The sequence below is a fragment of the Salmo trutta genome, chromosome 3 (assembly GCF_901001165.1).
Source record: "Salmo trutta chromosome 3, fSalTru1.1, whole genome shotgun sequence".
In the NCBI taxonomy this organism is placed as follows: Eukaryota; Metazoa; Chordata; class Actinopteri; order Salmoniformes; family Salmonidae; genus Salmo; species Salmo trutta.
Genome location: NC_042959.1, coordinates 56346899 through 56360926, shown reverse-complemented (window position 1 = coordinate 56360926; position 14028 = coordinate 56346899). Strand labels below are relative to the sequence as shown.

Sequence of the window (14028 nt, the reverse complement as noted above, 5' to 3'; positions counted from 1 at the left end):
CTGAGGTAGAATATGTACTTGAATCCTAGCCATGTGCTTCCACACTGCATGTCAGTAGCTGAAGTGACCCAACTCTGAATGAACCGCTTTAAATTAAGGCAGACATTCAGGATCTGGACAAGCTGTTGAGTCCCAATCGCAGGGTTAGAAGCTGGCAGGTGATTCTTGCAGAGAATAGGCGATCAGGAATCATACAATGTCAAACAACATAAGTGAACTGGCAAACCCACAGATCCAACCAGTTACATTCTGGGTAGAAGAGGGGCCTAGTGACATTCAATCACAATCCAAGGCCTCCTGCTTTTCTTGACAGGAAGGAATAGAAAGAGTGTACCACCCTCTGAACACAAGGAGTGGCAGCTGGCACAGGACTGGCATTGGCACCCAAAAAGAAAAGGAAAGGGGGGCACAAAAGTACCCTTTTGGTTGAGGTAGGTATGCTTGACCAGCAGCACGACAGGCAAAATGGTTACCTTGATAGCTCTGACGTTCTCGTCAGGCTGAGGTAGCTATCTTTGGAGGTAAAACGTTTTGGTGGGGGAGCAGAAAGTTAACAAAGAGTTTGGGATAGGGGGTTGAACAAAAATGGCTGAATCTGTGATCCCTCGACACCGGACCGCCTCAAGGCTAACATGGTGACAGGTTCGGCAAGGCTAAAGCAGACCACGTTACGTAGCCCTGAGGTACAATCTTGTGGAGCTAACCAGAGAACACCTATCGACTGAAAACATTCACTATATCTACTGTTTCACAAGTTGAATAGAGAAATCACTTTGGTACTGGCCTCAATGTAAGACTGATAGACTTTCTATCTCATCCATTGACTCAAGCTCAACATCTAATCATCTGAGAGCCACGTTCACTGTTCAAACTGGTAAAAGGCCTCAATATATCTATCAGAACCTAAAAATGGCACCATTGGCCATTAACTTAAAATGACATCAAATGAAGCTATTTATGGGTTTTGGTTTTAAGAAGATGCACAATGTCCAATACCACACTGAAAATATAAGGAATATAGTATTATTGCAGTTATCTTCAGAGATGAGCCAGCAGCATTTTACCTAATGAGTAATTTTGAATAATAAATGGTCTATGCCCATTTCCTCTATGGCTATCAATACATTTCCATGGAACTAAAAATAAAATGTTAAAATAAGGCTTTCAGCTTTGGTGTAAAAGACACAAGACAGAAATGGGGTTAAAATCTCAATAGTTACTCATGACTACATTGGTACTACTTTGTTTTTACTTGAAGCTATTATAAAATACCTTTTTTCCTTTGTGGTATTGGACATTCAACAGAAGTCCTCAACACTTCATCTCTTACTTTCAGTTTCATTCTCAATCTCTCTCTCTCATTCACTGCTAGAACTACGGCTGGACACTGCAATAGGCAGACTATGGCTAAGGCGTTGGTGGGCAGGGGAGGTGGAGGAACCATAAAACAGCCATTCATTTCTCAGGCTTTGGGGACTGGGGTTGGGGGAGGTAAGTGGAGTGGTGTTTGGGTGCTTTAGCCGGTGCCTGTGCCAGGCTGGCATGGTGGGGGCTGCTCGATGAGGACTTGGCATTGCGCTGGGGGGGCTTGACCCTTAACAACCATCACTGGAGCAGTGATAGAGTCACATCTCTACAGGCAGAAAAGAGAAGGATGGTTATTATTATACTAACTGCTCCATAGGACACAGAAAGCTAGAACTGTGAGTGTGTATGATGTAGAATTGTGCATATTACAGCGCCTTACCTGAGGCACTAATTCAATGACCTCGGGCATGCGGATCACCCCCTCTTTTGGTGGGCTAGCCCGCTGGTTCCTGTCTCCTCCTCGGGGCCCTGACCAGCCATCTTGGGTCCTTTTCCTGCAGAAGAAGCTGGGGAGAGAAGCATTCAAACATGGAATGAGACCCGTGTCCTCGAGTCAAAGTGACTCAATATCCAGGCAATAATAAATAAAGCAATGGACACATTAAAATCCAAAGTTATTACACTAAAACCATATTCAAAACTTATTCTGCTACCATATTACATTTGGCCAAAAAGTGCTTCCTTACCTGCGGCGGTAGCCAAACATGAGGAACAGAACACAGAAGAGGATGCATGCCATGCCAGTGTGGATTCCCACCACAATGCCAGTCATGGACCCCTCGTCATCCTGCTTGCAGTTACATGGGCTCTGCCCACCTGGACAAACACGCACAAAAATGGGTTTTGTTAGTGGAAAAGCAATAGAGGGATACACACACTCACAAATGCTCGCACAGACACGCATAAGTGCCACGACTCACACCATCGGTGGTGTCAATACAGCGGTCTGCTTTAATTCTAATATAATGAGGCAAATATTGTGCACTAATTACACCCCAGAAAAAGTTGAAAACAAAAGTACACAAAAAACACATTCCCTGTTCTTGTGTACTTGACAAACATCTGTGCAGACACACACTGAGATGTTCTTTCTGTGATCTGAAAGACTAACTAAAGAGATTTACATTATATTTACCTTTTCATAATATAGCTGACGCACTTATCCAGGATGTGTATATGTTTTTACATATATCCTCTGACTAGGGTTGCAAAGCTACTCGTAATTTACCAATGTAAATTTGGTAATTAACAGAAAATATGTGGCAATCTATGGTAACTTTGGTAATTTACTGTATACTTGAATAGCTTACAAAAATATATATGAATGTATAGTATTAATTTATTATATCTGTGTCCATAAGTTCCTAGTAGATAGACTATATGGTTCAACAGAAAATAGCTGAATGAATGAAAAAAGCATTTAATCAGCAATGGCATTATTTTCAATTAACTCTGCAACTCTTCCAACATTTACTTTTTTTCACATCTGCCACCAGTCTGACGCCAACACATTGACAGCAAATACATATTGAAATAGTAAAATAATTAGAAGTGTGTAAAAAAATATATAAAGGATATTTCATATTAAACACTAATGGTATTCACTAGTTGATGGTTTATATTTAGGATAATGTTTTACAGCTTTGTCATTCAATTGTTTTCTTTTTAAATCACCTTACTTAATTATTTTACATGTGATATTGCCAGAGAGAGGGCCACCGATAACTACAGACATCTGTGATAATCTAAAGTATCCAATAGGGCCACTGGATGTCTTTTATAAATTACATACAATTCTTGAAAGTTACCAACATTCTTGTAGGTAACTGGTAAACTTTGAAAGTTTCCAGTAATATATCCTCCCTTTGCAACCCAGGTAGCCTAGCGGTTAAGAGTGTTGGGCCAGTAACTGAAAGGTCGCTGGTTCAAATCCCTGAGCCGACTAGGTGAAAAATCTGTCGATGTGCCCTCGAGCAAAGCACTGAACCCTAATTGCTCCTGTAAGATGCTCTGGATAAATGATCAAAATAAAAATGTACCCCTGACACATACTGACTAACAGCATCATTGCTCCACATTGCCACCTGGTGAGTATGTTAGACAGTACCGTTTTACACTGACAGTTACACATACAGTATTGATCCTAAATCAGCTTAAAGCTCAGTGTTTGTGTCTCACCGGTGCTGGTCTTGGCGCTGGTACCAGTCTCAGCCAGTGAAACCAGACGCTTGTTGGCAGTACCGTCCCCATTGCCGTTGTAGGCCACCAGTTGGATCTCATACACAGCAGCGGGTTCTGAAACAGAGATGGCCAGTTAGGAAAATCAACCATAGAAAGCAACACCCTAATACACAGTTATATTCATTCCATTTCAAAGGTCCTTTTGGTACCAGTACTGGCACTCTGCATTGTGAAAATGTCTGCTTTGTGTGAGTCATTGCAATCTGAGACCCTGCAGTGACAGTGGTTAGTAGTATTCTGCCTCTTTTTTACTAGGCAAGTCAGTTAAGAACAAATTCTTATTTTCAATGACAGCCTAGGAACAGTGGGTTAACTGCCTTGTTTGTGAGCAGAACAACAAATTTGTACCTTGTCAGCTCAGGGATTCAAACTTGCAACCTTGCGGTTACTAGTCCAACGCTCTAACCACTAGGCTACGCTGCCTCATCACTGACCTAGATGGGAGATGGTGTGGGTGTTGATGTGACCGGGAAACGCTTCCTGCCCCTGGAAGTTGGGCTGGGGGACCTCGCGGTAGGACAGCTTGAAGCCCTCTACCTTGCCCGACTTACTGGGCAGCTCCCAGAACACCTGCATGGCCGTCTTGTTCAGCACCTTGGTGAAGAAACTGGGAGAACTGGGTACTGTGAGGGGAAATAGGGGAGGGACAGAGAGGATGAGTGGATTAACATACAAATTGAATTCCAAACATGAGAAGACAGATAGAAAAAAGGGAAAGAGATGGGTGAGGCTTCGAATAAACTGAAACAAGGAGATTTTACAGAAACAGGAAAAGATAGAAAAGTGAGAAAAATTAAAGAGTTGGACAAATAAAAATATATGTGCGATAGAAGAACATGAGAAATTAGGCACTCTGATATGCAACTGCTTATCTCCTCTCATTTCATGATGTCTAAATGACGTACCGCCCCCTAGTGTTGTAGCCACCACAGTGCTGGACTGCTGGCTGGCTCCCAGAGGGGAGTAAGCCTTGAGGTAGATGGAGTAGGTGGTGGCAGGCTCCAGGGTGGTGAACTCATGCTGGAAGGTGGTTTTACTGACAGCCTCCTGCAGCTCTCTGCTGTCTGGCTCTGGAAGGGACAGGAAACAGGAAGTGAGGTCATCATCTTTGCATCTTACGACAGGAAGGTATTAAAAAGAGGCAGTCTGTGTACTACTAGAGTACTAGATGCATAAGTGTCAGCAAAAAATGATCTTCAATTCTTCATATGAATTACATAAAACAGAAAAAATATAATATTCACTTTGGACATTGAAGTTGTATTATATTACAACAGCCTCCTTACCGCCCAACATGCGGATGTGCAGCACATATCCGATTATGCCGTCTGTGACCTCTGGAGCGGGCTGGACCCAGCTGAGCTGTAGGGCGGTGGGGGACAGGGCCGTGGCAGTCAGGTCCTGGGGGGCCTCGGGCAACTCCGTGGACTGGGTGAGGGCCAGGCGGGCACTGGCCTGGTTGGTGCCAGCGCTGTTCTCAGCAATACACTGGTAGATGGCCTCGTCTTCCGTGGTGATGCGTGTTACCGCCAGCGTACTGGGGGGGGGGGGGGGGGGGGGGGGATATTGTTAAGAGTTGTAGTGACTAATGATGATGGTGTAATGAATGTATTAATAACATTACATAATGTTTCATTTGAATCTTATATTTGCAGATCTAAAAGTAAATCTAGATGAGTAAAAGCATACTAACTACTGTACCTGTTATTGTTGGTGAGCTTGACGTTGTCACCAGGCGTCAGGATTTTGCCGTTCTTCAGCCAGATGAGGTGAGGTTCGGGAACTCCCTGGGCCATACACGTAAACACTGCACTGCTCCCTGCTGGTCTGGAGACAGACTGCGGCCACTGCAAAAACTCAGGAGGAGCTGGGAATAGAGAGAAAGAAAAGGAAAGAGAGTGAGCTTCTCCTATTTCGCAATGTGCTATGTAATTAATGCATGTGATGAAATGTTCCACCATCTTCTATTGTCTCAAAGTCTGCTTGGCAATATCTACATTATGTAGTTTATTTCAATTTCATTTAAATGAGAGGGGGATGCTGAGGGAGATGGATAGGGGACGAGATACTGCTTGCTATTATGGGGCTCAGTGGCTGCTTTGACTGTGCAGTGTTGCCTATGTCTTGCAGTTACTATAAAGCACAGTAGAGGGCAGCATAGGTGTTTCAGCAACGCACTTGACACATGGACTTGATATTATTCTGACCATTCTGGCTGTGAGACTAAAATGAGACTAAGATAAACTTGCCAAAATGATGTTTGGGATAATGGACATTGTACGAGAGATACAATCTTAATTTAAATTCTAGGGTTTACTCAATATTTTACATACCCTGTTTGTGCTCAAATTAATATAGTTTAGGTGTCGAATGTTACTCAAAGAACTTGAAAAGGATGAAATGTCATTCTGTTCTGTGTTTTATGTGGTCAGGATGAGTGTTTGCCTCTGAATCCAAATCCCCAAATAATCCACAAACAAGAAGAGCCACCACATCTCCAACAAGATAAGAACATTAAGGTCCAGACTCAGACTCCAATTGAGCATATGCCAAAACAAGGAGTCCAAAATCAAGTTCATTATCCATGACAGCAGCATCTCGTCCCCAAATTAAAGCGGCACCCCTGTCCGTCCCTCTCGTGACACCCGAGTGGAGAGGGAGACAGAGGGGGGCACAGAAGCAGTCTCTCTGCCACAATGGCATAATGTCTGTGTGCAAAAACCTGAGGCTTCGCCCCCGTCCACACGCATCTCATTGATCTACTACTTCCCCCACCCCCCTCGTAAAAATTAGCCTGCTCACAAATCCATTGTCAGGACTCTGGGAAAAGCGGACCAAGAGGAGAGGGAGGTGGGGTGGGGGGTGTAGGGGTGAAGGGGCTGGGGGCATGGGGGGTTGGGGCGGCCATCAATCAATGGCAGGGATGGATTTTATTTCTAACCAGGGCGCTGGGCCTCAATCTCTTTGCATTAACAAGGGACAGGAAAATAAAAGATGACATGCAAGCTGGGCCTCTAAAGCTTGTGTACCGAAAAGATAAACATAAATACTTAGTTTAATCCTGTGGAGATTTTAGGATATTGAGGAGATATATATCTGTTACGGTTCCCAGGGTAGCAGAACTTGGATATGACAACAAATTGTGCTAAACGTTTTTATATTACCACAGGAACATGTTTAGTCTCCCGAACAGAAATCCACCTGAGAGCAAAGCATAGGGCTAAATATTGGTTTAAGGAAAGTTGAAACAGTAAGCTGCCATATATGGCCCTCTAGACATATCCACCAGCAACGAACTGTCCAATTCCTTATGCCTAGACTGACAGGAGTACTCCAAACTGTCTAGAATAAGTGTTTATTAAGTGTGTATTTCACTTCAGCTTCAGCAGTGTGGAGAGCTGAAATTGAGTTAGAGTAAACCACTCAATCAATGGTGGATGTGTGTGAGAGCCTGGTGACAGAACGGCAGTCAGGGTCATTGTCATTGTCATTCTGTTTGCAGAGAGAGCTCCCCAGCTGTCCCAGCCTGCCCCTCTGCAAAAGGGACCGAGGGGGTAGAGAAGAGGTGGAGGAGGGAGACTGTGGTTAGGGTGCAGGTTTGCTGGTTTGAGAGCAAAAAAAGATGGCTCCCATTGTGAGAGTGAATGGAGGCTGCTCCATACTACTGGATTTGGGGGAAGGACGGGTAATGAATCTACCCTCTAGCATCCCTCTCTCCTGTGCTAGAGTGCACTTCACACTTGGGCGAGGCCATTTATTTAGAGTAGAGATGCATTCAAGCCCTGTTATTTCAATGAGGGTTAGTGGTTCCTTTTGTTTCAGTGAACAAGAGGAGAAACCTGCAGTGAATGCTTTTCTTTGGGTCTGTCTGTCCCTTCGTCTAGGTGTTTGCCTACCAAAGGTGTGGCTGGACTATCTAGAGTTTTCTGTGTTCCTGTACGTTGCTGTGACTCTTATTGAATACAGCAGACTTCAGCATCCTGGTCACACACACATTTAGGTCCTCAATTATGAAAACCAATCACGGTCATAGATTGAAAAATGATGTGAAACAGTTGAAAACCAATCTGAACTATCCAGAAATATACTGAACTATCCAGAAATATACTGAATGTGCTTCCCTCTCTGTAAACCTGATTGCAGTGTCATCAGAGCAATCGAACACAACTTCCATAATGACAAAGTTCAGGACACATAGGTCCCAATCAAACACCACATGGCAATTGGGAATTGTCCTAACTTCCCTGGAATATTATGCACATATTCAGAAGGTGTGAATGAAAAGTAACTATCAGCTTTCCCTATGCATGAGGATGCTAACCAAAAGCCATGGGAATGGCCTGTAGGCCTACACATAGACGTCCCTTAGAATAAGCTGTTTTGCAAACACACAATGGCTGTCATGTCGCTTTGTGTCCTGAGCCCTTCTGTGTGTCTGTCTGGCACTCGGTGGCCTCTGTCCCCTGAACTTGGCCTTGCCTGTGTCTGTCGCCTGCAGCTGTGACAAAGACAAGTGTCCCCACAGGCCAGGGAGGTGGAGCGGGGACCGTCTCGCTGCTCTATCAAGGCCTGCCAATCAATGGCCTATAGCACCAAAACTCAAATCCCACCCCCAACCATCTCACGCATAATTTCCTTAGGGCCTGCAAGGAGAGGGTCAGGGGTGGGAGGTCAGAGGTGATCTCTCACTCTGGCACGTTTACTCTGCTCCCCCTCCTCCTGCACTTGGGCTTTGCTAGCACTGTCTGTTTTATTCTGTTTCTATATCTTGTTATCTTTTTTCAGTTCTCTGTTTTACAATTTCATCTGTATCTGTTCTCCCTATATCTCTCTTTTTCGCTCTGTCAACCTTCAGATGTAGGATCTTAATTTGATCATCCTATTGTAGAAAAACTTTCCTGCAATGCACTTGTAGTGTATTTGAGGTTAAAAATTCTTCTTAAAAGGCTTGGTTGTAAGTTCCACTTTAATATTTCAGACTTGATTTTCCCCTTACGATTTTTGTATTATTATTTTTTTATTACTGTCTGTTTTCTAATTTATTATTTTAATCATCCTTTACTCTACCTCTCTCTGCTTCCCTGTACAGTATATATCTCCTTGCTGTCTATGAGTGTGTACAGTATACTGCAATACTCCATTTCTGTATGCCTTTGTTTCCCGTGTACACGTCCCACTATTTCTATATTTCTCCATGCATCTTTCTCTCTCTCTGTCTCTTTCTCTTCCCCACAGATGGTGGCTATGCAGCCATTGTCTGACTGTGGCCTGCATCTGTCCTGGTCAGGTGGTCCCCTGGTGCAGCCAATTTATGACCCCCAGCAGCCAGCACCCCAAATTAGTTTGGGGAGGGGGGCAGGAGGCAGACGCAACCAGGGAGATGAGGTCTGAAAGGGCATCCCATAATATGCAAAGCCAGCCCAGACTTCATAAGACCGAAAAGGTCTGCAGAAGGTAAAGGCTGGTCAGGTTCAAGTAGAATCAGTGAATTTAGGAGATGTTCAGGCACATTGAGGCAGATGGTATTTGACATGAGATATCAAGGGATTGAGTTAACTAGAATTAATATGGTATGTATTATTGATGTTAGATTTGGGTATGGCCTGAGTAAAAAAAAAAGCAAGGGAAACTAAACCGATTCATATCTGTATATGAACGCTGACTGCAATTGTACTCCTCCAAACTATTTGATGGTTTGACCTCTTTGTTTTCAAATCAAGTTATGCTCTTTGTGCCTTTTCCAACATCAATCAATAAATGAATGAATATATTCACCAAGCCCAGTAAGGGTGCTATGCCAGATCATGATTTTGAAAGACACAGAAAGCAGATATTGATTGATTGAGTTGGGTGGCGAGGACAAGCAGACAGACTCAGCCATTAACACCAGCTACCAGTATACATTTACAAATGTGTGTACTACCGTGCCATTTGGCAGTGTATTACTGATGTACAGGAAAGTATCACCTGACTAAACACTCCAACTATGAACACATACACACACTCCCTCTGAAACCCAAATTTGAGTGTGTTTGTGTTTGAGTGTTAATCTGAGTTTATATTTGTGTCAGCATAATTGTGAGTTGAATCCGTGGGATGAACCACCATTAAGATGCTATAGTATAAAACAAGGTATTATGAGCTAAAATAGGTAGAGTAAAGAGGTAGGTATATAACGCCTCGTTGAAGTAGAGGGAGGGTCATTTCAGCAATAAACGGTATCTCCTCCTTCATCTTTGTCCAGCTGGAGCCCAATGCCAATAGAACATGTTGGCCAACAGCAGAACACTAAGGCCCCGTGCCAGGAGGTCAAAGGTGACCAGAAGAGTTGGGGGATGTCAGTTCACCCTTAAGGTCATGGTCAAATCTACCAAAGGTTAATATAGTCTGACCTTCCTAAAATAACCCCAGCATCCCCACCATCCTCCATCCTGCTTATTACCTCTTTCCCTCCATCTCCCCATCCCTCCCCACACCCCTCTATCTCTACCCCCCAAAACAGAGCCCTGGGAGAGTCAGGTGCTCCCCTGAGGGAGACTTGAGATGAATTTCCAAATGGACCCCCAGACCCGACTCCCCCAGGCTCTTCTGTAGATCTGGAAAGACCACATAGGTTTCAAAAAGATGCAAATAGCTTCACCTTGTCTCTTGATTGGCTGGGTGGAATGTCTGACATGTTTTTTCTACCTATCCACTCATTTCAGATCTACAGGAGTGTTTTCTGGGTATGGGCTAGGGGGGCATTCAGCATAGGCCTGGGAGGCACCGGTCTATTGAGGTGATGGTTGACTGGTTTCCTGGAGGCTGGTAATGGTGGGTTGGGGATCTGAAAAGTGCTGTATCAACAAAACCAATATTGCATTGTGTGTATTTGGGGTTTGAGGGTTATTACTAGTGTGTTTGGTGTGAGACTGATGGGTACCACGACTCACCCTGCACCACCAGTCTGCCCAGCGCGGTACGCCTCATCCTGGTGCCAGGGCGGTTGGCAGAGCACACGTACACCCCAGAGTGTTGCAGGTTGGCATCTGAGATCATCAGGTTCCCCGTACCCAGCACCTGGATACCCTCCACCCCAATGGAGCGCCCGTCTGGAGGAGAAGAGAGAGATAAAGAGAAAGGGGGGAGAGTTAGAGTGCTGAAGGTCTCATCTGTAGCAAACATGGATGATCTATTTAGCACAGAACTACTCAACAATATTAAGGCAGCATTCAGTCAATAATAGAGTGAAAGGGGGCAGAGCCCTACCCAGCCGACTCCAGGACACGATGGGTCGAGGGTTGCCAGTGGCGATGCACTCCAAGATGGCGGTCTGGTGCACAGTGATGGTCAGGTTCTGAGGACCCGACAGAATTACTGGCTCCTTGTAGATCCGTGGAGCTGCCACTGTAGAGACAAAGAGAGAGAGAGCGAGAGAGAGACAGGAAATGGTGACAAAGTAAAAAATACAGATATCAGTAAATACACAAACGGATAGGCATATTTGTTATTAGCAGATCTGATCACTGACACATACAGACTCAGAGAGGACAGCTTCTCTTACCAGTGACAGTGAGCTGGGCCTCGTGGCTGTAGCGAGTGTTAGCGATGTTGGTGGCTACGCAGCGATACACACCACTGTCAGTCCGCCTTACACCGGTTATCTGCAGGATCCCTGTGGGCAGGATGGTGTACCTGAATACAGGAAAGGAGAATTATAGTGTGTGCGTGTTGTGTGTGTGTGTATGTGTGTGTGTGCGTACCCATGCGTTTTACCTGTTATCATCAGTATTCACAGCAGTTCTGTTTTTCTCCCAGGAGATGCTGGCCTCTGGGATGCCATTCACCTGGCAGGTCAGTCTGGCAACGCCACCCTCATCCACCGACTTGGACTCTGGGTGTATGTGGAACTTAGGGAGAGCTGTGTGTGAGAGAAAATAGATCAGAGATTTTGAATAGACATCTCCAAGACGGTTTTCAATGTCCTAGAACCCAAAAAACAACAAAGTCCCTGGAGACAGGTCTTTCTGATAGGCTTAGAGCAACTGCGTTTTTCTTAAATGAAAGTGAATCACCATGGTAACCCCTTTCCCTGAGGGGAGCACCACCAATCCTTCCAATAGCCATAATTCTGCTGGTTTCCCCAAAATTCCCTGCACCTCCCAACCCCCAACTGCCCACTTCTGGTTTTATTTGGCCAGAGGGAGGGGTCAGGGGAGTGAGTGAATGAAAGGTTGTCCACTCAGTGGGGCGTTTAGAGTGGGGGGAGGTGCTGTGGTTATTAATGTTCAGTCCCAACTGGGGAGCTGGTCAGATAATGGAGGAAGGGGTGGGAAGGAAGGATTAAAGCAGTCAGGTATGATTTAAAGGCACAATGTGCAGTATCAAATGAATGAACACACATAAAGATGTCTTGACCAGCATGGGAGACGGTTTATGTGAGATGCTATGTTCACTTCAATGGCTTGCTAGCCATTTCAAAGAGTTTACATACAACGTCTGCATGCCATGTAATGTGTCACACATGACTCTTACAGTATACAGTATGTGTATCATCTGTCTTATGTATGACTCCTAATGTGTGTGTGAGCACTCCAATATGTATATGTGCCTGTGGGTGTCTGTGGTGTGTGTAACTTACATGCCAGCTGAACCCTGGCCTTGCGGCTGATCAACATGCCATAGTGGTTCTGGGCAGCACAGTCATACTCCCCAGCGTCCGTCTCATTGCTCTCTTTCCTCTTCTGGAAGCTCTTGATCAGGAGAGTTCCGTTGGCCAACACGCTAGCCTTCGGCCCGGTGGGAACGGGCACTCCGTTGCGCCGCCACGTCACAGAGATAGGCCCCTCCCCTTCCACCTGGCAGTCCAGCATCAGGGGCCGATCACGCACGGCGATGACATCATTGGGCTCCTTCAGGAAGGCCAGCTCAGAGGCTCCGCCCAACACTGGGTGAGAGAAGAGGAGCATGGGAGGTCAGGTACTGCTGAAGTTCTCCTCCATTCAGATGATGATAAGGATGATGATGATGGAGGTAAGAGGGCTGATGAAGATGAAAAGGGAGATCCTCAGGACAGAATGGAGCCACTGATGATGATGATGGTGGTGGTGGTAGAGTTGATGATGAAGAAGAGGACAATGATGGAAGTAAGAGGGCTGTTGAAAAATGACAATGATGAAAATGAAAATGAGGATGATAATAATGATGACATACACACACACACACACACACGCAAAATACTCTTAAGGCTGAACTGACATCAGGAATATGACCTATCACCTAATATTACACTACTACACCAATCAATCAGTGATTCCAGTACAGAGCCTTCAGAGGGCCAGATGTTGAAAATCTCCCTGCCTGCAGGCTTTACAATGTTAACCTCAAGAAGCAGAGAAGGGCCAGAGGTGGTGCTCCTCAGTTTATAGAGTCATGAACGAATTGAAGACCACATTTTACAATGCCCACTCAACGTTAAGGTGAGGGGAGGAGGGAGGAAGACACTGAAAGATGGCTGACGAAGCCACCCAAGTGCTGATGTCATCGATCTAAGTGGACTTTTTTCATAAATGATTCACTGTTAACAACCTAACTATTGGTTTCGTGAAGCGCCTTAATCATATATCACATTGTGTTAGATCACCATTGTAAAATATGGCTCCTAGACAGTTAGCAAGTTTAGGAGCTTCCAATACCGACAATATATGGCCATCTGGTTCTGGGGAAATATATTGAAGCATCTTTCTTGGTGGATTGATTTATAAGAAATAAACAGTGTGTCTTATAGTTCTTGAGGAATCTACCATTACTACCCATTCTCTACTGGTATTTCATATTTTGTTTAATGTATTTTCCATTATTCATCTTGCCCTACAGCTCCTTTATATTGAAATATCAAGTAAAGGTTAAGTCAAAAAACAGAAAAAGGCCCAAACTTTTCCAGTGCTCTATGTAAACCAAGTTGTGCATCTCTGCCCAACTAGATGTTGGACATAATCCAGGCCCTTGTGTTCTTAATAACACCTTAATTACCGCTGAATAACAGGGTTGTTAATGAGAGATTAAGAGGGGAAAAAGAGGACGCTGGATTACTCCTTGGCTGGGTTTATAGCGCTAGGCTGGGAATCACACACTGAGAAATTGCCAGCTTCATTGAGCAAGAGCAGACAGCCTGAAGCCCTAACTCTTTCCCCACAATGAGACCCTGTGAAAAGTGGGACTGCCTCTCTCAGTGGTGTGCCCCACACACTGTGTGCACTGGTGACAGCTTCATTCTCCAGATGGGGGTGTGTGTGAGTGTGAGAGAGAGAGAGAGAGAGAGAGAGAGAGAGAGAGAGAGGGAGAGAGAGAGAGAGAGGGGGAGAGAGAGAGAGAGAGAGAGGGAGAGAGAGAGAGAGAGGGAGAGAGAGAGAGAGAGGGGGAGAGAGAGAGAGAGAGAGA

At 44.9% G+C, this 14028-nt stretch overlaps 1 protein-coding gene across 1 annotated transcript; it reads right to left on the bottom strand.

Moving 5' to 3' along the window:
- Window positions 1–2050: 2050 nt before the first annotated feature.
- On the bottom strand, window positions 2051–12557 carry LOC115179875 (immunoglobulin superfamily DCC subclass member 3-like). Its single transcript, XM_029741767.1, has 11 exons — window positions 12230–12557; window positions 11365–11509; window positions 11141–11283; window positions 10858–10995; window positions 10542–10700; window positions 5311–5476; window positions 4896–5146; window positions 4515–4679; window positions 4044–4232; window positions 3553–3663; window positions 2051–2184 (listed from the first exon to the last, which is right to left on the bottom strand). Exons 1-11 carry the CDS (start codon window positions 12555–12557, stop codon window positions 2051–2053), a joined length of 1929 nt encoding a protein of 642 aa, XP_029597627.1.
- Window positions 12558–14028: the final 1471 nt, after the last annotated feature.

Coding starts and splice junctions, on each gene's coding strand:
- LOC115179875 (XM_029741767.1), bottom strand. CDS start 12,557: ATGCTCCTCTTCTCTCACCCAGTGTTGGGCGGAGCCTCTGAGCTGGCC. Junction 10,996..11,140: donor TGTCACTGGTAAGAGAAGCT/GTCCTCTCTGAG, acceptor TTGTCTCTACAG/TGGCAGCTCCACGGATCTAC. Junction 3,664..4,043: donor CCACACCATCTCCCATCTAG/GTCAGTGATGAG, acceptor TCTCTGTTTCAG/AACCCGCTGCTGTGTATGAG.